General features: G+C 40.8%; 2 protein-coding genes across 2 annotated transcripts in view; one reads left to right on the top strand and one right to left on the bottom strand.

The window, feature by feature from the left end:
- Positions 1–6,487: 6,487 nt before the first annotated feature.
- LOC121554255 (5-hydroxytryptamine receptor 3C-like) lies at positions 6,488–20,059 on the top strand. Its single transcript, XM_041867725.1, has 7 exons — positions 6,488–6,522; positions 6,659–6,831; positions 7,006–7,163; positions 7,272–7,482; positions 7,896–8,054; positions 8,213–8,394; positions 20,051–20,059. The coding sequence occupies exons 1-7, from the start codon at positions 6,488–6,490 to the stop codon at positions 20,057–20,059; spliced, it is 927 nt and encodes a 308-aa protein (XP_041723659.1).
- Positions 20,060–21,005: 946 nt separating this feature from the next.
- Positions 21,006–26,264, bottom strand: part of LOC121554256 (zinc finger protein 709-like) — a 31,253-nt gene continuing 25,994 nt past the window's right edge. The window contains exons 3-4 of the mRNA XM_045211816.1: positions 23,068–23,212; positions 21,006–22,484 (exon numbers count right to left, since the gene is read on the bottom strand). Of these exons, the coding sequence (XP_045067751.1) occupies positions 21,709–22,484; positions 23,068–23,212 (921 nt within the window). The 3' untranslated portion in view covers positions 21,006–21,708. The remainder of the gene's footprint in view (positions 22,485–23,067; positions 23,213–26,264) is intronic.

Raw genomic sequence — 26,264 nt, 5'->3', positions numbered from 1 at the left:
GTTTGGACACACCTACTCATTCAAGGGTTTTTCTTTATTTTTTACTATTTTTTACATTGTAGAATAATAGTGAAGACATCAAAACTATGAAATAACACATATGAAACATGTAGTAACCAAAAAAGTGTTAAACAAATTAAAATATATTTTATATTTGAGATTCTTCCAATAGCTACCCTTTGCCTTGATGACAGCTTTGCATACTCGTGGCATTCTCTCAACCAGCTTCATGAGGTAGCCACCTGGAATGCATTTAAAGTATGAAGAAAAGTATGAACAAAAAAATTATGTATGCACTCACTAACTGTAAGTCGCTCTGGATAAGAGCGTCTGCTAAATGACTAAAATGTAAATGTAAATGTAATTAACAGGTGTGCTTTCTTAAAAGTTAATTTGTGGAATTGATTTCCTTCTTAATGCGTTTGAGCCAATCAGTTGTGTTGTGACAAGGTATACAGGAGATAGCCCTATTTGGTAAAAGACCAGGTCCATATTATGGCAAGAACAGCACAAATAAGCAAAGAGAAACGACAGTCCATCATTACTTTAAGACATGAAGGTCAGTCAATACGGAACATTTCAAGAACTTTGAAAGTTTCTTCAAGTGCAGTCGCAAAAACCAGCAAGCACTATGATGAAGCTGGCTCTCATGAGGACCACCACAGGAATGGAAGACCCAGAGTTACCTCTGCTGCAGAGAATAAGTTCAGTAGAGTTACCAGCCTCAGAAATTGCAGCCCAAATAAATGCTTCAAAGAGATCAAGTAACAGACACATCTCAACATCAACTGTTCAGAGGGGACTGTGTAAATCAGGCCTTGATGGTCGAATTGCTGCAAAGAAATCACTACTAAAGGACACCAATAATGAGAAGAGACCTGCTTGGGCCAAGAAACACGAGCAATGGACATTAGACCGGTGGAAATTTGTCCTTTGATCTAGAGTCTAAATTTGAGATTTTTGGTTCCAACCACTGTGTCTTTGTGAGACGTGGTGTGGGTGAACGGATTATCTCTGCATGTGTAGTTCTCACCGTAAAGCATGGAGGAGGAGGTGTTATGGTGTGGGGATGCTTTGCTGGTGACACTGTCTGTGATTTATTTAGAATTCAAGGCACACTTAACCAGCATGGCTAACACAGCATTCTGCAGCGATACGGCATCCCATCTGGTTTGGGCTTAGTGGGACTATCATTTGTTTTTCAACGGGACAATGACCCAACACACCTCCAGGCTGTGTAAGGGATATTTTACCAAGAAGGAGAGTGATGGAGTGCTGCATCAGATGACCTGGCCTCCACAATCCCCCGACCTCAACCCAATTGAGATGGTTTGGGATGAGTCGGACGGCAGAGTGAAGGAAAAGCAGCCAACAAGTGCTAAGCATATGTGGGAACTCCTTCAAGACTGTTGGAAAAGCATTCCAGGTGAAGCTGGTTGAGAGAACACCAAGAGTGTGCAAAGCTGTCATCAAGGCAAAGGGTGGCTATTTGAAGAATCTCAAATATAAAATATATTTTGATTTGTTTAACACATTTTTGGCTACTACATGATTCCATATGTGCTATTTTATAGTTTTGATGTCTTCACTATTATTCTACAATGTAGAAAATAGTTTTAAAAAATAAAGACAAACCCTTGAATGAGTAGGTGTGTCCAAACTTTTGACTGGTACTGTAGATGAGATGAAAGGCAAGTTCCTAACAAGTTCAGGAAGCCAAGCTAGAGCTCTGTGAGACATTCACAGCTATGGGGCCACACGTTTTGATCAAGAGATGTGCCTTTAGAAAATGTGCACAAATATGTATTTTACAGTTATAAGGAAGGTGCAATCGTTTTATAATTTGATTACACTATATTTAGAAAGCATATATCATTTCGAGCCTTATTCATACAGTTTTGTTGAATAGGAAATACATCATATAAAATATTTCATATTTTTATCATATTTGTAGTGTGTGCTTGAGCTTGTGTCCTCAAAAGTGACAATTTATTTTTTTTAAATACCAGAAAGGTGAGATTATAACCTTTCTTGGAGTAAGCAGCATTACTAGTTATTGTTTATGGCCCTCTCATGATAAATAATTACTTTTGGGGATTACATTTAGTTACATTTACATGTCCTGTATGTTAAGGTGACTAGTACTAAACTGATTTCAGCATTTTGTAACACTGAATGATCTCTGTGTAAGTAAATGCACAATATGTACTGCATGCACTGCCACACACTAAAGTGTTGTCTCTGTGACATCCATTCATTTCTGATTGTTTGCAGAATGAGAAGTCCCAAACCTTCACCTCCCATGTGATGATCTCAATGGTAAGTACAGTTAATCATAGTTAGTTATCATAGTTATCATTTAGATGTGATTGGGGCAGGTAGGGCATAATTTAGCTGAGACTCTGATATTTCACTTTAAAATGTATGCCAAACAAAAATTCATGATTGCAATGTAGTGGACACCTGGGTGCCCCAGGTCTTGAAAAAGAAAATATCAAACTGATTGAAAGTATAAGGGGGATATCTGTGAACAAATGCCATGGTCAAGGGTACGTTTTTTTTTTTACGGGTGTTTGAGTTGTGTGGTTGCAATATTAACAGTCTCTTATCTCTTGGCATGAATCATTCAAGACTATGTTTACATTGTTTGCAGCAATGGGCATGTCTCAAGAAAGACTGTATGGGTTGGCAATACAGAGTATGGAAAACCGTCTGGTCAGCAACCTGGACCTACAGGCCATGGACACAAATTTGCACACACAAAAGGAGGACTTCAGGAGACCAGGGGAGTCTCTAAAATTGGATTTAATTAGATTTAGGCAGAATTTAATTGACCTTGATTATTGCCGCCCATTTGACAAAACCTGCTAAGTTCAACAATAAATAGTGTCTGAATTTATCCTCAAGCCGATTACTTTTTACCAAGTCTTTAGGCTATTTGATTATTCATTTTTATAAAAAGTTTATAAATAGCACCTAAGTCGCAGCTAATGATGGTATATACTGTAGCTATAGATAGTACACTGCATAATGAAACAATCTCTAGTAAGCTAGTGTTTTGAGGGTGGACTGACTGTATTATTTGGCATTAATAGACTGGTTTTACAAACAACTTTTTATCCAAGCTTGGAGAGCGCAAGGACGGCTCATGTCATGTAGGTTCAGTTAGCCTGTAGAGGACAGCTGTACTATAACAAAATAAATAAATAAATTGGTAGCTGATTGTTATTCTTTTGTATCGAAAATGAATTTGACAATCTGCGATGTTTGAATTTCTAACTTGAATTACTGAAAAAGTAATTATATTATTGCCATCAGCCAGCGGTCTAAAAATGCAGCATTGCGACATCGTGTATAGCTTCGTGAAATGTTAGGAGGCTTAACCTGAGAAAATTATGACCAAATAGACCTACCAATAAACATTAATCCATTAGCTAAAGCAAAGCTATGCCCTGGCACCATAGAAAGCCTATCATCGATTCGATAGGCATGCAGCCACAAAGACATGTTGCAACTTCAGCACCATGGACAGCGATCGGTAGTCTACTTTGTGAGTGGCAGTCTGGCTGACACATTCAATTATTACTTTTTTAGGAGGGGGAATTGTTCAAAGTAGTCCTTGTGCATAGAGTTGTATGGTTTGTTTAACTTTGCAATCATTGTTGTTTTTTTTGGCATACATTTTAAAGTGAAAAAAAAAAGAGTCTCCGTGTAATTCCTTTACCATGGAATTGCCCAATAGGTAGAGATTATGTTTAAACTCAGCAAAAAAAAGAAACGTCCCTTTTTCAGGACCCTGTCTTTCAAAGATAATTTGTACAAATCCAAATAACTTCACAGATCATCATTGTAAAGGGTTTAAACACTGTTTCCCATGCTTGTTCAATGAACCATAAACAATTAATGAACATGCACCTGTGGAACGGTCATTAAGACACTAACAGTTTACAGATGGTAGGCAATTAAGTTATGAAAATGTAGGACACTAAAGAGGCCTTTCTACTGACTCTGAAAAACACCAAAAGAAAGATGCCCACGGTCCCTGCTCATCTGCGTGAACATGCCTTAGGCATGCTGCAAGGAGGCATGAGGACTTCAGATGTGGCCAGGGCAATAAATTGCAATGTCCGTACTGTGAGACGCCTAAGACAGCGTTACAGGGAGACAGGACGGACAGCTGATTGTCCTCGCAGTGGCAGACCACGTGTAACAACACCTGCACAGGATCGGTACATCCGAACATCACACCTGCGGGACAGGTACAGGATGGCAACAACAACTGCCCGAGTTACACCAGGAACGCACAATCCCTCCATCAGTGCTCAGACTGTCCGCAATAGACTGAGAGAGGCTGGACTGAGGGCTTGTAGGCCTGTCGCAAGGCAGGTCCTCACCAGACATCACAAACCCACCGTCGCTGGACCAGACAGGACTGGCAAAAAATGCTCTTCACTGACGAGTCGCAGTTTGTCTCACCAGGGGTGATGGTCGGATTAGCATTTATCGTTGAAGGAATGAGCGTTACACCGAGGCCTGTACTCTGGAGCGGGATCGATTTGGAGGTGGAGGGTCCATCATGGTCTGGGACGGTGTGTCACAGCATCATCGGACTGAGCTTGTTGTCATTGCAGGCAATCTCAACGCTGTACGTTACAGGGAAGACATCCTCTTCCCTCATGTGGTACCCTTCCTGCAGGCTCATCCTGACATGACCCTCCAGCATGACAATGCCACCAGCCATACTGCTCGTTCTGTGCGTGATTTCCTGCAAGACAGGAATGTCAGTGTTCTGCCATGGCCAGCAAAGAGCCCGGATCTCAATCCCATTGAGCACGTCTGGGACCTGTTGGATCGGAGGGTGAGGGCTAGGGCCATTCCCCCCAGAAATGTCCGGGAACTTGCAGGTGCCTTGGTGGAAGAGTGGGGTAACATCTCACAGCAAGAACTGACAAATCTGGTGCAGTCCATGAGGAGGAGATGCACTGCAGTACTTAATGCAGCTGGTGGCCACACCAGATACTGACTGTTACTTTTTGACCCCCCCCCCCCCCTTTGTTCAGGGACACATTATTCAATTTCTGTTAGTCACATGTCTGTGGAACTTGTTCAGTTTATGTCTCAGTTGTTGAATCTTGTTATGTTTATACAAATATTTACACATGTTAAGTTTGCTGAAAATAAACGCAGTTGACAGTGAGGACGTTTCTTTTTTTGCTGAGTTTATATAACGTCAATCCATCTCTAAAAGGCTGTGAATATCTTCTTATTTCCACCTCTTGCTCTCCTCATATTTGATATTGAATACTCATCAACCTGCCTAATCAGACTCATAAGAACCATTCATCATCAATATGAATATCATTGCTTCTTTATGACTCAATTACACTCTTGACCAGTAACACCATCCATACACTGCAGTGTTATATCATGTTTTAATGAAAACACATAGGCTTAGTTTTACCTTGGTCTGTAAGGATTGTGGTTTTATTCACCCATGAGCCTCTTCACTCCCATGTCTTTTTACAGGGCTGGGAGAATGAACTGATATCGTGGGAACCCAATGACTGGTGTGGGATTGAGAGTGTAGCAGTTCCCAGAGACATGCTGTGGATACCAGATGTAATGATCTTAGAGGAGTGAGTACCATTCATCATAGGGATGTTGAAATGATTGATATCATTTGCACATGATTACAATGGCATGATATAAAAAGTAATCTAATGCAGCGTACTCTAGTGAATGTGAATGTCTATAATGGTGCATGATTGACAAGAGGTTCAATAACACATCCAAAACATCCTGAACAATGGGCATTAGCATTGGGTGTGAGAACCCCATTTCTCTGTGTGTGTTTAGTGCACTGTTTCAGGGACAACATATACCGTAGATTACAGGCACTTTTATGAAAAGGCTGTTTTCACTCGTAGTAATTAGAACTGCTCTGTTTCCTGTTGGAACGTGTTCTCTTCATAAGCCTCTTAAAAACAGCAAATATGTCTCATTGTCTGGGAGAGCGTAGCTGAGTAAAGTAATTTCAGTCCATATATACATATCTATGGAGTTGAGTTGTGATTTGGTGGTGTCCCCATCAGTAAAAAGTTCATTTGTTAAACCCTTACTGTGTACCTATGTTTGTCCTGTGTTACTGTGGTCCTTTCTTTGTTTACTGAAATCCATAATTTTTCATAAAACTTTAATCGTAGGCTGAGATTCAATTGGCACATGCGGATTTGCACTGAGTTGCCATCTTAGATCAACAGAAACGGGAAAGATTATTGTATTTGATGAGTTTTATTAAAAAGTATGGATTTCAGCAAACAAAGAAAGGAACACAGTATCGACTGATAGCAACCCAATGTAGCCGGTGGTACACTCCGCCGACAATCATCGCAACTCGACTCCATAGAGATGTATACTGCATATGGACAGAGTTGAGTTTACTCATCTAGGGAGAGCGATGCCTTGTTTGCTTTTAATGAAAAACACAATGAACCTGACCTTCAGTCTGATATCTAATGCCAAGTGAGGTTAAACTAAATCAGTTGCTCCATGATGTAACATTAGCCATGAAATCTTTATTTAATTACAGTATGTCTCTATAAAAAAAGTAAACTCTAACTGTAGTTGAATACTGATACACTGTTGTCTGCACCCTCAGCATTTCTGATACAGGCAGCATCACATTGAGCCCCTACACCGAGGTGGCCCACTCTGGCATGGCCTACGTGACAGAAAGCCGCCGGTTGACCACCACCTGCAAGATGAATCTTTTTAAGTTCCCCTTTGACACCCAGAACTGCAGCATTACTTTTATTTCCTTTATGCTCAAAGGTACACACACAAACACACACAAACAAACACACACACACACACACACACACACACACACACACACACACACACACACACACACACACACACACACACACACACACACACACACACACACACACACACACACACACTGGAGGTATGATAGATTTTCTTTAATCTTTTCACTAATAGGAATAAAGTTGGGGCCCTTCTCCAACAGCATTATCATGAGCCAATTTTCCGAAAAGGTCATGGTTACATTGGGGGAATGGGACTTCCTGGGCATTAGGTTGTCCATGGAAAAGCTAATCTACGACAACAACATTGTTTGGGACAAGCTGGTCTACAAGGTATGCAAATCAGAGAGAGCAAGAACTTGAACAGGAATGTGTTCTCTCATGATATTTGATAATTCTCAAAACAATGTTAAGTCCAGTAAGTTTCTACTTTCCTCACAGATCAGCATACGAAGAAGACCCCTATTATATGTGATCAACCTACTACTACCACTCTTATTTTTCCTCATCCTGGACTTGGCCTCCTTTTTCATTGATGAGGCCAAGGGAGAAAAGCTGGGCTACAAAGTGACCATACTCTTGTCCATTTCTGTCTTACTGCTGATTCTCAATGACATCCTGCCTTCCACAGCAGATGACCTGCCACTCATAGGTAATAATATGAACTGCCAATCATATCATGTCAAATCTCAATCCATCTACCTCTCTACAACAGTGGACAGTGACACATAGATGCTAGCTAAGCTGAAACTGTTTTGCATGGCTAATGTTTTCTAATTAACTTTTTGATTATGGCTAAGCTGTTAGCACTTTGTTATTTTATACCATAAATGGTCAAGTCTGGTCATCTGGGGCCACAGTTTACATTTTGTTGGGGGAAAAAACAGCTAGCAATTACTTGATTTTAGGAACACATCTCAATCAGTTCATGTTAACATAAGCCCGCTGTGCACAGTTTCATTTAACACAAGCCCACAGTAAACCTGCACTTTTGTTATTAAGGATAGAAAATGTACAATGTGAAGTCTTCATCTCTTCTTCACATAATTTGTGCTCCATCTCCAGCTCTTTACTGCATCGTAATCTTTGCCCTCACGGGCCTCAGCCTCCTGGAGACCATGCTGGTGAGCTTCCTGATTGATATGGACAGCAGGGCTGATCAGGACATCCAGACCTCTTCTAAGACCTGTGAGGAGACTCAGGAAGAGACCGACTGCCAAAGAGGTGAAATCTCTTGTTCTTTTGTCATCCTCATAAGAGTGTTCATTTTTGGGTAAACGCCACATTGATTCTAGGAGGGGAGGAAGGGGATTGTTCATGATGATCAAGATCTGTCCTTATGTTTGTAATACTTGCTACAAAACCTACCATTTTCTTCCTAGAGTCTCAGAGAGATGCTGAGATCAGCCTGGTGAAGGTTGAGGACATTCCAAACAAGAAGGACCTTGATGGAGACTGGCTGAACAACCCCCGCCTGCTGCAGCGGATCCTAGAGGTGCGGAACATACGGCAGAAATGGTTCTTTGCTAACATGAAGAAGAAGAAGCCTGGGCACTGGGAGAGAGTGGGCAGAAAATTTGACCAGGCTTACTTTTGCCTTTATCTCATCACCACCATTGGTTTTCTGGCATTCATTTATCACGAGTGGCTTCATTAGTTTTTACCTTTATAAGGTGTTTGTAGATCATACAGTATGTAGGTCTTGGCACTCTAGGCCCCTTGTGTTTGTCTGCTATCTGCCTATATTCTAGAATATATATTTAGCTATACTGACTAGCCTTGTGTTTGACCTCACATTTTTAAGTTACTTGACCCCTGATCTCTTCTTCTTCTTTCAAATTGGTTGTAAATGGTGTCTGTATCTATAGAGTTGTCCTTCATGTTAGTACTTTATGGTTGAGTTTACTGTAGTAAATTTGCATCGCTCTAATGTGTTTACTGTCCTTCATAACAAAATAAATCCCCCAAAATCTGAAGTAGTGCTTAACATACACTTTTTCCCATGATATAAAGAAAACAACCTTTATTCTACATTTATGACATTTTGTCTGCAATCTATGGGTTAGTAAACCTCTCTGCAATACAATTTTCTAAAGCACATATTCTTCTGTCCATGAATATTAAGAAACATTCAGAACACTACAAGAAAATAAAATGTTCCTTTCATCCTTTCATAAAATACAAATCTTCTTTAAAGATTTTATAGAATATGTATCTTTACATGCTTTACAATAACTGCAACATTATTATAATATGTGTGTGTATTGGTGTGTAAGCATTTGTTTGAGTTCAAACCACAAACTCATCAGTGGTGTTAAAGGGTGTATATGAAACAAGGGGTCATGGAGAAGGAAACCCTTCACTAGGTACCATAGTATTGTTTTTCAGTCTATTTATGAACAAAAAGTAACAATATTAATTTTAAACAAACGGTTCGTAAAGTACTTTTGAAAGTTCTGGATGTTTGGTGTTCTGAAACAATGGAATTTGACGTCAGTAGGGGAACCAGTCAAGCAATTGCAGCATACAAGCTCTGGAGCAATGTGCTACGGAGAGAGCCTTCAATCAGTGGAGATCAAAGGTGAGACAGATGCAATTTTTTTATAATTTACCTTAACATGAACACTGATTGTACAAAGACTGACCAGCTGAAAGATATGATCCCTTATTGATGTCAATCCACTTCAATCAGTATACAGTTGAAGTTGGAAGTTTACATACACTTAGGTTGGAGTCATTAAGTGGTCCTCTGTAGCTCAGCTGGTAGAGCACGGCGCTTGTAACGCCAAGGTAGTGGGTTCGATCCCCGGGACCACCCATACAAAAAAAAAATTATGCACGCATGACTGTAAGTCGCTTTGGATAAAAGCGTCTGCTAAATGGCATATTATTTTATTTTATTATTATTAAAACTCGTTTTTCAACCACTCCACACAATGCTACCAAATACTAATTGAGTGTATGTAAACTTCTGACCCACTGGAAATGTGATGAAAGAAATAAAAGCTTAAATAAATCATTCTCTCTAGTATTATTCTGACATTTAACATTCTCAAAATAAAGTGTTAATCCTAACTGACCTAAGACATGGAATTTTTACTAGGATTAAATGTCAGGAATTGTGAAAAACTGAGTTTAAATGTATTTGGCTAAGGTGTATGTAAACTTCCGACTTCAACTGCAGATGAAGGGGAGGAGACAGGTTAAAGAAGGATTTCTTAGCCTTGAGGCAATTAAGACATGGATTGTGTATGTGTGCCATTCAGACGGTGAATGGGCAAGATAAAATATTTAAGTGCCTTTGAACGGGGTATGGTGGTAGGTGCCTGGCGCACCGGTTAAAGTGTGTCAAGAACTGCAACGTTGCTGGGTTTTTTACGCTCAACAGTTTCCTGTGTGTATCAAGAATGGTCCACCACCCAAAGGACATTCAGCCAACTTGACACAACTGTGGGAAGCATTGGAGACTATGTTGTCTCTTCGGATGTGTCTATATGTTTGCCAAGAAACAGGGCTGCAATTCAAAGCCTGGTCTGAAAAAAAGGTGTCATAGTGATCTCAGCTCATTCTTTTTTTATGTAAACTATGTCATTGAACTGATGAAATATGAACTATTGTCATACTTTTGACAAGTAGAGCCAGTGATCTGTCTAAAGGACATTTCATGCTATATTTTCACTGACAGACTTAATAACCTTATGATTTTTAGAAATCAACATCTTACATGGTTAAAGCCTACCTATCATGGGAGTTCATATCAAATACTGTATGATTTTCTTTGCATTTAGACGTAATCTTCATTAGGCAATTGTTAATTTGTTTCAGTTTACTTATGATAGCAATGACTGATATGATAGCAATGACTTTGTTGTTCATACAGTTCGTTGTAATTTACACTGAGCTCAATCATAAACTCAATATGGAAGTGGTCAGATGAAGCGGATGCTAAGCTACAGGACTGTTACACTAGCACAGACTGGAATATGTTCCGGGATTCATCCAATGGCATTGACGAGTTTACCACATCAGTCACCGGCTTCATTAATAAGTGCATCGACAACATCCCCACAGTGACCGTAGGTACAGTGGGGGAAAAAAGTATTTAGTCAGCCAACAATTGTGCAAGTTCTCTCACTTAAAAAGATGAGAGAGGCCTGTAATTTTCATCATAGGTACACGTCAACTATGACAGACAAAATTAGAAAACAAAATCCAGAAAATCACATTGAAGGATTTTTAATGAATTTATTTGCAAATTATGGTGGAAAATAAGTATTTGGTCAATAACAAAAGTTTCTCAATACTTTGTTATATACCCGTTGTTGGCAATGACACAGGTCAAACGTTTTCTGTAAGTCTTCACAAGGTTTTCACACACTGTTGCTGGTATTTTGGCCCATTCCTCCATGCAGATCTTCTCTAGAGCAGTGATGTTTTGGGGCTGTCGCTGGGCAACACGGACTTTCAACTCCCTCCAAAGATTTTCTATGGGGTTGAGATCTGGAGACTGGCTAGGCCACTCCAGGACCTTGAAATGCTTCTTACGAAGCCACTCCTTCATTGCCCGGGCGGTGTGTTTGGGATCATTGTCATGCTGAAAGACCCAGCCACGTTTCATATTCAATGCCCTTGCTGATGGAAGGAGGTTTTCACTCAAAATCTCACGATACATGGCCCCATTCATTCTTTCCTCTACACGGATCAGTCGTCCTGGTCCCTTTGCAGAAAAACAGCCCCAAAGCATGATGTTTCCACCCCCATGCTTCACAGTATGTATGGTGTTCTTTGGATGCAACTCAGCATTCTTTGTCCTCCAAACACGACGAGTTGAGTTTTTACCAAAAAGTTATATTTTGGTTTCATCTGACCATATGACATTCTCCCAATCCTCTTCTGGATCATCCAAATGCACTCTAGCAAACTTCAGACGGGCCTGGACATGTACTGGCTTAAGCAGGGGGACACGTCTGGCACTGCAGGATTTGAGTCCCTGGCGGCGTAGTGTGTTACTGATGGTAGGCTTTGGTACTTTGGTCCCAGTTCTCTGCAGGTCATTCACTAGGTCCCCCCGTGTGGTTCTGGGATTTTTGTTCACCGTTCTTGTGATCATTTTGACCCCACGGGGTGAGATCTTGCGTGGAGCCCCAGATCGAGGGAGATTATCAGTGGTCTTGTATGTCTTCCATTTCCTAATAATTGCTCCCACAGTTGATTTATTCAAACCAAGCTGCTTACCTATTGCAGATTCAGTCTTCCCAGCCTGGTGCAGGTCTACAATTTTGTTTCTGGTGTCCTTTGACAGCTCTTTGGTCTTGGCCATAGTGGAGTTTGGAGTGTGACTGTTTGAGGTTGTGGACAGGTGTCTTTTATACTGATAACAAGTTCAAACAGGTGCCATTAATACAGGTAACGAGTGGAGGACAGAGGAGCCTCTTAAAGAAGAAGTTACAGGTCTGTGAGAGCCAGAAATCTTGCTTGTTTGTAGGTGACCAAATACTTATTTTCCACCATAATTTGCAAATAAATTCATTAAAAATCCTACAATGTGATTTTCTGGATTTTTTTTTCTCAATTTGCCTGTCATAGTTGACGTGTACCTATGATGAAAATTACAGGCCTCTCTCATCTTTTTAAGTGGGAGAACTTGCACAATTGGTGGCTGACTAAATTACTTTTTTTCCCCACTGTATATATACCAACCAGAAGCCATGGATTACAGGCAACATCCGCACTGAGCTAAAGGCTACAGCTGCCGCTTTCAAGGAGGGGGACACTAATCCCGCTACACCCTCCGACGATCCATCAAACAGGCAAAGCATCAATAAAGGACCAAGATCAAATCCTACTACACCGGCTCTGATACTCGTCAGATGTGGCAGGGATTGCAAACTATCATGGATTACAAAGGGAAACCCAGCCGCGAGCTCTCCAGTGACGTGAACCTACCAGATGAGCTAAATGCCTTCTATGCTCGCATCGAGGCTAGCAAAACCAGCATGAGAGCACCAGCTGGACGACTGTCTGATCACGCTCTCCGTAGCCGATTTGAGTAAGACATTTAAACAGGTTAACATTCACAAGGCCGCAGGGCCAGACGGATTACCAGGACGCATACTCTGAGCATTCGCTGACCAGCTGGCAAGTGTTTAACTTACATTTTCAACCTCTCCCTGAGCCAGTCTGTAATATCTACATGTTTCAAGCAGACCACCGTAGTCCCTGTACTCAAGAACACCAAGGTAACCTGTCTAAATGAATACCGACCCGTAGCACTCACATCTGTAGCCATGAAATGCTTTGAAAGGCTGGTCATGGCTCACATCAACATCATCATCCTAGACACCCTGGACCCACTCCAATTCACCCCAACAGATCCACAATCTCTATTGCACTCCACACTGCCCTTTCCCACCTGGACAAAAGGAACACCTACGTGAGAATGCTGTTCATTGACTACAGCTCAGCATAGGAACACCATTATGCCCTCCAAGCTCATCACTAAACTAAGGACCCTGGGATTAAACACCTCCCTCTGCAACTGGATCCTGGACTTCCTGACGGCCGCCCCCAAGTGGTAAGGGTAGGCAGCAACACATCCGCCACGCTGACCCTCAACACGGGGGCCCCTCAGGGGTCTGTGCCTAGTCCCCTCCAGTACTTCCTGTTCACCCATGACTGCGTGGCTGCGCACGAGTCTAACACTATCATTAAGTTTGCAGACGACACAACGGTGGTAGGCCAGATCACCGACAACGATGAGACAGCCTACAGGGAGGAGGTAATTATTTTCTGCACAGAACTAATTTAAAGTCTGCTGAGCGCAAACTTGAATGTTGTGTAAATTCTGTGCAACTTCCAGCGCGCGTTTACTGTGAACACTGAGGCTGTACCCGCTTTAAGTTACAGTTTTAACAGTGGCCATGTAGGCTACTGTGGCTATTTGATCATAATGTAGGCCTACCAGAGAGGCCTACCATTAAAAACAATGGAGAAAATGCATCCCATAACATTTTAACATGGAAATAGCTGTTCTATCATTCAGCCTACAGTAGCAGCCAATGTGTGGTGTTCAATGTAGGCCTACATTCCACGAGACTTTTAAAGACAAGAAGGAGTCTGAAAATGTTGTTTTTTGATGCAAGAAACCACTTTACAAAATAAAATGCATTATTATTACCATACCATTATTACAGAGAATCAGACAAATTATGCTACTGTCTGCCTATTGGCTACTGAGCTTATTCAAGCCTGTCTCAAAATACAACACTGCCCCTTTAAGACTAAAAAAAGCTTTTTACCTGACTCGCTTTTCAAAGATGCCTAGAAATGTACACGTTTTGTGCTCCTGTAGGAAGCAATCACTCCCCTATTACTGACTACAAATGATCTCACTAACTAGCAAAGGATATTAACAAAATGTTCACATGTGGCTACATGCAGCACTCGCTTTGATCTCAAAACAAGCGCATCTACTCATGACCGCTCATGCTGTAAACACAGTCCAGTTCAAAATACATGGCACAGATCCATATAGAGTGGCTTGTGAAAGTATTCAGCCCCCTTGGCATTTTTCCTATTTTGTTGCCTTACAACCTGGAATTAAAATTGATTTTTTGGGAGGTTTGTGTCATTTGATTTACACAACATGCCTACCACTTTGAAGATGCAAAATATTTATTCTTGTGAAACAAATAAATAAGAAATAAGACAAAAAAACAGAAAACTTGGGCGTGCATAATTATTCATTTATTTAGCGCCATCCATCATTCCTTCAATTCTGACCAGTTTCCCAGTCCCTGCCGATGAAAAACATCCTTACAGCATGATGCTGCCACCACCATGCTTCACTGTGGGGATGGTGTTCTCGGGGTGATGAGAGGTGTTGCGTTTGCGCCAGACATAGCGTTTTCCTTGATGGCCAAAAAGCTCAATGTTAGTCTCATCTGACCAGAGTACCTTCTTCCATATGTTTGGGGAGTCTCCCACATGCCTTTTGGCGAACACCAAACGTGTTTGCTTATTTTTTTCTTTAAGCAATGGCTTTTCTCTGGCCACTCTTCTGTAAAGCCCAGCTCTGTGGAGTGTACAGCTTAAAGTGGTCCTATGGACAGATACTCCAATCTCGGCTGTGGAGCTTTGCAGCTCCTTCAGGGTTATCTTTGGTCTCTTTGTTGCCTCTCTGATTAATGCCCTCCTTGCCTGGTCCGTGAGTTTTGGTGGGCGGCCCTCTCTTGGCAGGTTTGTTGTGGAGCCATATTTTTTCCATTTGTAATAATAGATTTAGTGGTGCTCCGTGGGATGTTCAACGTTTCGGATATTTTTTTATAACCCAACCCTGACTTTGTCCCTGACCTGTTTGGAGAGCTCCTTGGTCTTCATGGTGCTGCTTGCTTGGTGGTGCCCCTTGCTTAGTGGTGTTGCAGACTCTGGGGCCTTTCAGAACAGATGTTTATATACTGAGATCATGTGACAGATCATGTGACACTTAGATTGCACACAGGTGGACTTTTTTTTAACTAATTATGTGACTTCTGAAGGTAATTGGTTGCACCAGATCTTATTTAGGGGCTTCATAGCAAAGAGGGTGAATACATACAGTGAGGGAAAAAAGTATTTGATTCCCTGCTGATTTTGTACGTTTGCCCACTGACAAAGACATGATCAGTCTATAATTTTAATGGTAGGTTTATTTGAACAGTGAGAGACAGAATAACAACAACAAAATCCAGAAGAACGCATGTCAAAAATGTTATAAATTGATTTGCATTTTAATGAGGGAAATAAGTATTTGACCACTCTGCAAAACATGACTTAGTACTTGGTGGCAAAACCCTTGTTGGCAATCACAGAGGTCAGACGTTTCTTGTAGTTGGCCACCAGGTTTGCACACATCTCAGGAGGGATTTTGTCCCACTCCTCTTTGCAGATCTTCTCCAAGTCATTAAGGTTTCGAGCGTGACTTTTGGCAACTCGAACCTTCAGCTCCCTCCACAGATTTTCTATGGGATTAAGGTCTGGAGACTGGCTAGGCCACTCCAGGACCTTAATGTGCTTCTTCTTGAGACACTCCTTTGTTGCCTTGGCCGTGTGTTTTGGGTCATTGTCATGCTGGAATACCCATCCACGACCCATTTTCAATGCCCTGGCTGAGGGAAGGAGGTTCTCACCCAAGATTTGACGGTACATGGACCCGTCCATCGTCCCTTTGATGCGATGAAGTTGTCCTGTCCCCTTAGCAGAAAAACACCCCCAAAGCATAATGTTTCCACCTCCATGTTTGACGGTGGGGATGGTGTTCTTGGGGTCATAGGCAGCATTCCTCCTCCTCCAAACACGGCAAGTTGAGTTGATGCCAAAGAGCTCGATTTTGGTCTCATCTGACCACAACACTTTCACCCAGTTCTCCTCTGAATCATTCAGATGTTCATTGGCAAACTTCAGACGGGCCTGTATATGTGCTTTCTTGAGCAGGGGGACCTTGCGGGCGCTGCAGGATTTCAGTCCTTCACGGCGTAGTGTGTTACCAATTGTTTTCTTGGTGACTATGGTCCCAGCTGCCTTGAGATCATTGACAAGATCCTCCTGTGTAGTTCTGGGCTGATTCCTCACCATTCTCATGATCATTGCAACTCCACAAGGTGAGATCTTGCTTGGAGCCCCAGGCCGAGGGAGATTGACAGTTCTTTTGTGTTTCTTCCATTTGCGAATTATTGCACCAACTGTTGTCACCTTCTCACCAAGCTGCTTGCGATGGTCTTGTAGCCCATTCCAGCCTTGTGTAGGTCTACAATCTTGTCCCTGACATCCTTGGAGAGCACTTTGGTCTTGGCCATGGTGGAGAGTTTGGAATCTGATTGATTGATTGCTTCTGTGGACAGGTGTCTTTTATATAGGTAACAAGCTGAGATTAGGAGCACTCCCTTTCAGAGTGTGCTCCTAATATCAGCTCGTTACCTGTATAAAAGACACCTGGGAACCAGAAATCTTTCTGATTGAGAGGGGGTCAAATACTTATTTCCCTCATTAAAATGCAAATCAATTTATAACATTTTTGACATGCGTTTTTCTGGATTTTTTTGTTGTTATTCTGTCTCTCACTGTTCAAATAAACCTACCATTAAAATTATAGACTGATCATTTCTTTGTCAGTGGGCAAACGTACAAAATCAGCAGGGAATCAAATACTTTTTTCCCTCACTGTATGCACGCACCACTTTTCCGTTATTTATTTGTTAGAATTTTTTTGAAACAAGTTATTTTTTTAATTTCACTTCACCAATTTGGACTATTTTGTGTATGTCCATTACATGAAATCCAAATAAAAATCAATTTAAATTACAGGTTGTAATGCAACAAAATAGGAAAAATGCCAAGGGGGGTGAATACCTTTGCAAGGAACTGTATGGCAATGGTCAATTTGCATATAGGCCTACTGCAGCTCTGATTGGTTATGACGCACCAGTCTGTGCAGAGTACGGGCTGAGTAGTGTGTCAATGCAATAGAATTCTACTCCGATGCGTTCTGCCTAAAACAAAATCTCTTGCATAGTTCGTTTTGTTTCGGTATGTTGCATTGAAAGTGGCTAATATTTTGTTGATTCGATCACAATTGCCACAGTAAATTGAAACGTTGATAGTGTTAACAGGGAAAACTCTAGAACAGTGGCCACCAATCTTTTCTGAGTCAAGATCACTTTGTGTCAAAATGCAAGCCAAGATCTACCGCTCAGATTTTTTTATTAATTAATTTTTAATTAAAAAACACAAGCCTATGCAACATTAACCAATTAAAAACAGTTCTGTAGCAATGAGGTTTGTGTAGTAAGCTATAGGCCCAATACATTATCACTGCATATTGTCTTTGCTTGAATTGCCTTGCCAATGCATTCTTGTTCGGGCAATTTTCTTAAATGATATTTAACATTTTGAGGTAGGCTATATGATCACACCGGTAATATATCCGTTGTTGTATTACTTGTGAGGCACAGCCAAGTGAGCATTTAAATAATTTGCTTTGTATTTGTATTTTACTAGACTGATGGAGCCTGCATCTGATGGTCAGTCTCAGCGGAGGGAGTGAGCAGCAGACTGAGCTTCCGCTTCTCAACATCACTCCCTTTCCTCCACTGACACATCTTCCAGCTGTTGGGGAAACTCGAGTCGCACCGCATTATTTCTGCCTCATGCACAAATTCATGTTGTTACTCCTATGAACAGAGAAAGTGAAATATTTATCGATATTAAAACAGACCCAAGCCGCTAATAATAATCACAACGCAAGCCTATAGATATACTTACCTTCTCATTCACTACTGCTGCACTACTTGTTGTATCGCTGAGTGGAAATAGGAGGAACGCGCATTTTATGGCTTTAAAAAGTGTTGAATACAAAGTGTTGGCAGTGATGAGTAAGAACTTAAACATGAACTCACTCATAAAAACAGCAGCTCTTTGCTGTATTCATTGACAGTATCTCTGTAGTCATGGTTCTAAACATTTTGAAATCTTACAGTATCAATTTTGCTGTAACTTTATTTTATGCCTGCTAAATTACTGCAGACACGGTAATCTGAGCCATCCGATTGGCCAGCGGTAAGGCCAATAGTGCACTTGATTTGCTCTCTGGGCACGCCAGGAAGGCAGAGTTTGTACCTTCAGACACATGAAATGGTTCAAAATGGCAACAGTTCGCCTACCCGGCGTGCAGGGCAGCTGAATCGGGTGCACCTACAGTCAACAGCCCGACGAATAAAACAAAATAGGTACACAAGGCTTTATCGTTGGGTTTTTTACAGAATTGTTTGGCGATCAACCAGTCGATCGCGATCGACCGGTTGGTGACCACTGCTCTAGAAAGTTGAGTGAAATTCAATCTCGTGCTTCTCTCTGTGGGGAATTGCCCTGGAGAATTGCGCAGCAGTCTCAGCCTACTGCGCGCGTACACGCAGTTCAGAGGGAACGTTGGTGCCAGGACAACAACCTCTCCCTCAACGTCAGCAAGACAAAGGAGCTGATCGTGGACTACGGGAAATGGAGGGCCGAACACGCCCCCATCGACGGGGCTGTAGTGGAGCAGGTCGAGAGCTTCAAGTTCCTCGGTGTCCACACACACCAATACAGTCGTGAAGAGGGCACAACAAAGCCTCTTCCCCCTCAGGAGGCGGAAAAGATTTGTCATGGGCCATCAGATCCTAAAAAATGTATACAGCTGCACCATTGAGACCATCTTGACTGGCTGCATCACCACTTGGTATGGCAACTACTTGGCATCCGACCACAAGGCGCTACAGAGGATAGTATGTACCGCCCAGTAAATCACTTGGGCCGAGCTCCCTGCCATCCAGGACCTCTATACAAGGCAGTGTCAGAGGAAGGCCCAAAAAATGGTCAAAGACTCCAGCCACCCGTCATAGACTGTTCGCTCTTCTACTGCTCGGCAAGCGGTACCGATGCACCAAATCTGGAACCAACAGGACCCTAAACAGCTTCTACCCCCATGCCATAAGACTGCTAAATAGTTCGTCTGGGTAGCTATTGGTTAACTATTTAACTATCTGCATTGACCCTTTTTGCACTCTTTTGACTCATCACATATGCTGCTGTTACTGATTATTATCTCTCCTGTTACCTATCCACCTATAAGTACATATCTACCTCAATCACCTCGGTACTGGTACCCCGTGTATATAGCCAAGTTATCGTTACTCATTATGTATTTATTCTTCGTGTTATTATCTATTATTTCTATTTTTTTCTCTCTCTGCATTGGGCCTGTGAGTAAGCATTTCACTGTTAGTCTACATCTGTTTATGAAGCATTGATTCGATGGAAGTGAGGTATCTAGCAGGCCTAGGTTTCGTCCAGTGTTGCCCACCTTTCTTTTCTTTCACACAACAGGTAGACAACAAAGTATGCCACATTGACACTGCTGCTCCAACATGTTGTTCTTTAATTGAAGGTTTACATCATTTGTAAATCAATTACCTGGATCAAAGTGTTGACATCCTATTGCTTTTGTATATCTGTGAATTGCTTGATATGAAAATGAACTCTGCCAAGTGTGCATTGAAATAATTGTATTCCTCTATTCAGTGATGTATCAAATCGAGGAGGTATCAGGCCCTCTACAGCTCTTTAGTATTTAGTTTACATTTGTTTTGCTGTTCCTGTATATTTGTGTTCTGTATTTTGAAATGTTATATGTTTTGTGTGGACCCCAGGAAGAATAGATGCTGTTTCTTCACAACGAATGGGGATCCAATAAAAATCATAAAACTATCAATCAGAACTGTGAAAGCTACAAATGTGTTGTTGATTATGAAGACAGTTTTCTATGAATCGAACACGATAATTAAATGTTCCTGCACATCTGTCAATATAATAAAGGGTATTAACAAGTCAGATAATAAGTTGCATGGACTCACTCTGTGTGCAATAATGGTGTTTAACATGATTTTTGAACGACTACCCCATCTCTGTATCCCACACATACAATTATCTGTAAGGTCCCCCAGTTGAGCAGTGAATTTCAAGCACAGATTCAACAACAAAGACAAGGGAAGTTTCCCAATGCCTCGCAAAGAAGGGCACCTATTGGTAGATGGGTAATTCAAAAAATAAAATAAACAGACATTGAATATCCCTTTGAGCATGGTGCAGTTATTAATTACACTTTGGATGGTGTATCAATACACCCAGTCACTACAAAGATACAGGTGTCCTTCCTAACTCAGTTGACGGAGAGGAAGGAAACCGCTCAGGGATTTCACCATGAGGCCAATGGTGATTTTAAAACAGTTACAGAGTTTAATGGCTGTGATAGGAGAAAACTGAGGATGTATTACCAACATAGTAGTTACTCCACAATATACTAACCTACAGTGCCTTCGGAAAGCATTCAGACCCCTTGACTTTTCCCACATTTTGTAATGTTACAGCCTTATTCTAAAATTGATTAAATTGTTTTTTTCCCTCATCAATCTACACACAATACCCCTTAATGACAAAGCAAAAAACGTTTTTTAGAAATGTTTGCATATTTCTTAAAAATAAAAAAGTGAAATATTACATTTACATAAGTAGTCAGACCCTTTACTCAGTACTTTGTTGAAGCACCTTTGGCAGCGACTACAGCCTTGAGTCTTCTTGGGTATGACGCTACAAGCTTGCACACCTGTATTTGGGGAGTTTCTCCCAATCTTCTACCTTGGATAACATTGGTTTTAGGTCATTTTTGCCTGTTATACTATCTGGTTAGCTATATTATTATGATTCACATATAGCTAGCTGTTAGTTATGAAGTAAAACGTTTGCTTTGTGTATATCTTGTTTCATCTCTTGCCATTGTCCTGGCTAGAAGAAGCAAGGTTCAGTGAATGGGTAAGTCAATATGGCTAACTGGCTAGGTAGCAAGCCACAAAAAATTGACATCTACCTTGCATAACATTCGTTTTAGATAATTGTTGTCTGTTTAACTAGCTAGCTAGATTACGATTCACATATATCTAGCTGATATTTATGAAGTAAAATCTTTGCTTTGTGTGTATCTTGTTTCGTCTCTATTGTTGCCATTGTCCTGGCTGGAATAAGGTTATGTGAATGGGGAGATGCAGCATGACGTAATAAAGTAGGGGGAGTGCTTCTCAAATCAAATGTTTTATGCCTTCTCCACACTCGTCCTCACAAGAAAGTACTCAAGAGAACGTCCTCGGAGAATGCACTTGGAGCATGAGAGTGTGGAGCAGGTACTATGCATATTGAGAAACACCCTGTATGTCTCGAAATTAAAAAAGAAAAACAAATGTAGGCCTATTTTTTTGCAAGCTTTTGCATATACAATTTGATTTCGTGTGGCATGAACAAAAACACAAATTCTCAATTAAAAACATAAGTCAGAACACAGCCTCTCTATTCTCTCATGTGTTTTCAGGTCCTCTGATCGGGAAAATGTCTTTCCACAATGAGAGCAATGGTATGTCTTCTTACCCTGTGTTTTTGTATGTATTCCTTCATGCTCTTTCAGGTTCCCTAACCGGGTAAATCTATTTCCACACTGAGAACATTGGAAAGGCTTTTCTCCTGTGTGCGTCCTCTCATGCTCCTTCAGACTCCCTAACCGGTTAAAACTCTTTCCACACTGGGAACATTGGAAAGGCTTTTCTCCTGTATGTGTCCTCTCATGCCCCTTCAGGCTCCCTAACCGGGTAAAACTCTTTCCACACTGGGAGCATTGGAAAGGGTTTTCTCCTGTGTGTATTCGCTCATGCTCCTTCAGGCTCTCTAACTGGGTAAAACTCTTTCCACACTGGGAACACTGGAAAGGCTTTTCTCCTGTGTGTGTCCTTTCATGTGATTTCAGGTGTAGTAATCGGGTAAAACGCTTTCCACACCAGGAGCAGTGGTGAGGCTTCTCTCCCGTGTGTATTCTCTTATGGTCCTTTAGGCTCCCTAACCACCTAAAACTCTTTCCACAGTGGATACAGTGGTAAGGCTTCTCTCCTGTGTGTATTCTCTTATGCATTTTCAGGCTCCCTAACTGAGTAAAACTCTTTCCACACTGGGAACAGTGGTGTCGTCTCGCTTGTTTGGACGTCTCTGCATTTGGTTCCCCTGAAGGACTGTTCCCGCTGTCAGAGTGAGAGTCTGGTCTCTCTACTGCCAAAGACAAACAGAGTATTTAGTTAAACAGACCTGAATGAAACCCCCACATGATAAAACTGTCTTCCTATGAGGTTTAATCCAGAACTAGGTCCCTCAATCACCTGAAGTCAGTTTTCATAACATTTCATCACATTAAAAAAACATGATGGCCATTACAATGATGTAGAGCTTCAAATCAAATCTTGCTCTCACGGAATGTCATGTTTTTAGGTTGCCTAATAAATCCAATTGTTTGCAGTGCTATGTTGCAGACTGTATAGTGTAAACCAATAATTGGTATCACAGTCTGGTTTATTAGGCACGTTTTTAGGCTGAGCAGAGCACTATAATAATAGATATTGTGGACTACAGTATTTAGCTAAATCAATATCATTGGATGCATTTGATTCATGCATTTTGTTGGTGGCCCACTCTTTAGTGGTATTTACATCTACAGTGTAGCTTTAACAATTCCTACAGTATAGGACAACATATTCAAGTGTAGCCTATAAAGTCAGTAGAATGCTGCTTTAAAACCACACATTAGTTCAACAACTTCAGACAGAATTTGTGCCCCTGTTTTTAAGATAGTACTTACTAGTGTTAATCAGATCTCCAGTATCATCCTCCTCTTTCAATGTGACAGTTATCTCCCCCTCCTTCTTCACTCCAAAAACTGTATCCTGTTCCTTCTCTTTCTCCTCTTCGTTCACAGTAACATCCTCCTCCTCTTTCACTCTGAACTCTCCTTCCTCTTCTTTCACTATAATTTCTTTATTTTCTTTTTTCACTGGAACATCCTCATCCTCCTTCTCCTCTTTTATGACAATGTCCAGCCCCAGAGCTTCTTTCTCCGCCCAGCAGACTTCCTCTTCTTTAGCAGAGGGGGAGTCTCTTAGTGAGCTCATGCTCAGAGAGGTTAGCTAGTTAGTTAGCCTGAGCGACTAGCCTTTTAGGCTGTTTTAGCTACCCAGCTAGCTATAGCAACGTAAATATTAAATTAAAGGCGGTAACTAGCTATCCTGTACGACGACATAAGTGTGTTTAAAACACAGTGGCTAATATAGACCGAAAGGGTCTAAAGAGCTCCAATGCTTCGGCTATGTTGGCTAGCAAGCTACCGTGGTGGCTGTTGTTGTTGTTGAAGAAGCGTCCGGTCAACTAGATTCTACGCCACACTGGTAGCATCGCCTGAAAGACGCATATCGCCTTCTGCTGACTGGAGTAGGTAACGCAGTTGAGTGAATAGTTTTCCTTTTCATTTATTTCATGAAATAATAGAGTACCACAGTATGAGTCATAATACCCATAAAACCTAGCGGTGAAACAGAAAATGGTTCCAATCGTTTTTCCACCATTCATTTTTCCCATAGGGGATTTTAGAAACACTTAAAATAAGGGCTGTGTTTCATGTAGGCTTACCCTGGCGTACGGTTTTGATAACTGTACATTTCTCTACTACAAGGTGATGTTTATCATGTAGGCTTACCCTGGCGTACGGTTTTGATAACTGTACATTTCTCTACTACAAGGTGATGTTTATCAATATATGCGGCAGTATTTAAATTATTTAAATTGTTGGATGTCGCATTTTATATTTTTTGTTCAGTATATATATATATATATATATATATATATATATAAACACACATCCCATCTGCTGACTACAGTGGGTAACGAGCACATTATTATTTTAATTTTTACATTTAGGGTTGTGAGTTCGATTCCCACGGGGGACCTGTTTGCACTCACTACTGTAAATCGCTCTGGATAAGAGTGTCTGCTAAATGACTAAAATGTACACCTAATGTAAATGTTTATTTTTCATTTCATTATATAATAATATTAAATTGAGTATTACAAAGAGAAGCATGTGTTGATTGATTAGTGAGAATTTAAAACAAACTTTACATCAACTACACATCTGCATTTAAGGCAATTTCTTAATCATTCAGTCAAATAAACAGATAATAAAAGATGCAACTAGGTCTATAATGCTCCTCCTACATGTAACAATACATATACAGTACCAGTCAAACGTTTGGACACACCTACTCACTCAAGGGTTTTTCTTTATTTTTACATTGTAGAATAATAGTGAAAACATAAAAATATGAAATAACACATATGGAATCATGTAGTAAACAAAAAATTGTTAAACAAATCAAAATATATTTTATATTTGAGAATCTTCAAATATTTACATTTTTAGTCATTTAGCAGACGCTCTTATCCAGAGCGACTTACAGTTAGTGAATACATTTTTTTATTTTTTTCATACTGGCCCCCCGTGGGAATCGAACCCACAACCCTGGCGTTGCAAACGCCATGCTCTATCAACTGAGCTACATCCCTGACGGCCATTCCCTCCCCTACCCTGGACGACGCTGGGCCAATTGTGCGCCGAAATAGCCACCCTTTGCCTTGATGACAGCTTTGCACACTTTTGACTGGTACTGTATTTAATGAACGTTCAATAATGGCAAAGGCGTTCCACATTTTATTTATATTCAGACAAAAAAATCATTTTTCAATCAGCACCTGTTTTCTTTATGGTCGAATAAAACTGATTGGAACCTTCATGAAGTAGTGAATGTTTTTCATGTCAACAACTTATCAATGTTATCAGAACAACATCATCACCTTTTCATATTCCTTTAGCTTGATGACTAGTACACAAATTAACTCAATGAAAAACAACTCAAGGTTAGAATCAAGAAATGCACATTATTCATCAACGTAATAATTTTGCAATATCCAAATCATATCAAATTCATTTGTGCACACATGGTCTTTTCTTAAATAATTCAGAGCTAATACTTGGTCGTACGGCCATTGTGTACCAACTACCAAATTAAGCATTCAAATAAACAAATTAAGCCTTCAAAGAAATGAACACCCTCCCTACAATCAAACATGGGGAGGTTTGATAATGCTGTGCGGTTGCTTTGCTGCCTCTGGTACTGGGGTCCTTGAACGTGTGCAAGACATCATGAAAACAGCAGATTATCAAGGGTTTTGGAGTCCAATGTTCAACCCAGTGTCCAAAAACTGGGTCTCTGTTGAAGGTTGTGGGTCTTCCAGCAGGATAACAACCCCAAACACACATCAAAAGCACCCTGGATTGGAATGGTTCAAGAAGAAATACTAGACTGTTCTGAAGTGGCCAGCGAAGACTCCAGATCTGAATCACATCCATAACCAATTGTGAGATCTGAAGACAGAAGTTGGTGGAGGGCACCCCTCAAACATTGAAGACATTGCATTGATTAGAGCAGTTTGCTGCTGAAGAGTGGGCCAAATTGCCAGTAGAAAGGTGCAGCAAGCTCATTGATGGCTACAAGATGCATTTGTCTGCAGTTATTTTAGTCAAAAAATGTGCAACCAAGTACTTGCTCCAGGGTGTCAATAATCTTTCCATGCCATATGTCTTTTTTCCCCAGAAAAAATAAAAAATAAACTTCAGTTAACAAAAATGTAATTGGTTCTGCGATGTTGAAAATCCAATAATAAGGTATGGAGACCAAATGTTTGTTTTTATTTGAGAGGAAATAGGGAATTATTTAAGAAAAGCGCAAGGATGCCAATATATTTGGCCACAACTGTATCCAATCAAATTAATTTAGCTATATCCAAATCATATATCAAATCACATTCAAGACGTTTCAATGTTGGAATCAAGAAATGCACAATTCTATTCATCAGGAAGGACCTCTGTATCTTTGTAGTGACTGGGTGTATTGATACACCATCCAAAGTGAAATTAATAGCTTCACCATGCTCAAAGGGATATTC

This window comes from Coregonus clupeaformis, chromosome 39 (assembly GCF_020615455.1).
Source record: "Coregonus clupeaformis isolate EN_2021a chromosome 39, ASM2061545v1, whole genome shotgun sequence".
In the NCBI taxonomy this organism is placed as follows: domain Eukaryota; kingdom Metazoa; phylum Chordata; class Actinopteri; order Salmoniformes; family Salmonidae; genus Coregonus; species Coregonus clupeaformis.
This window is presented reverse-complemented; position numbering and strand designations above follow the sequence as displayed.

Bases quoted from the DNA above. Each gene is read 5' to 3' on its own strand.
- LOC121554255 (XM_041867725.1), top strand. From the start codon at position 6,488: ATGAACCTGACCTTCAGTCTGATATCTAATGCCAA. The intron at 7,483-7,895 runs GTAATAATATGA...CTCCATCTCCAG, and splicing joins AGATGACCTGCCACTCATAG to CTCTTTACTGCATCGTAATC. The intron at 8,055-8,212 runs GTGAAATCTCTT...TTTTCTTCCTAG, and splicing joins AGAGACCGACTGCCAAAGAG to AGTCTCAGAGAGATGCTGAG.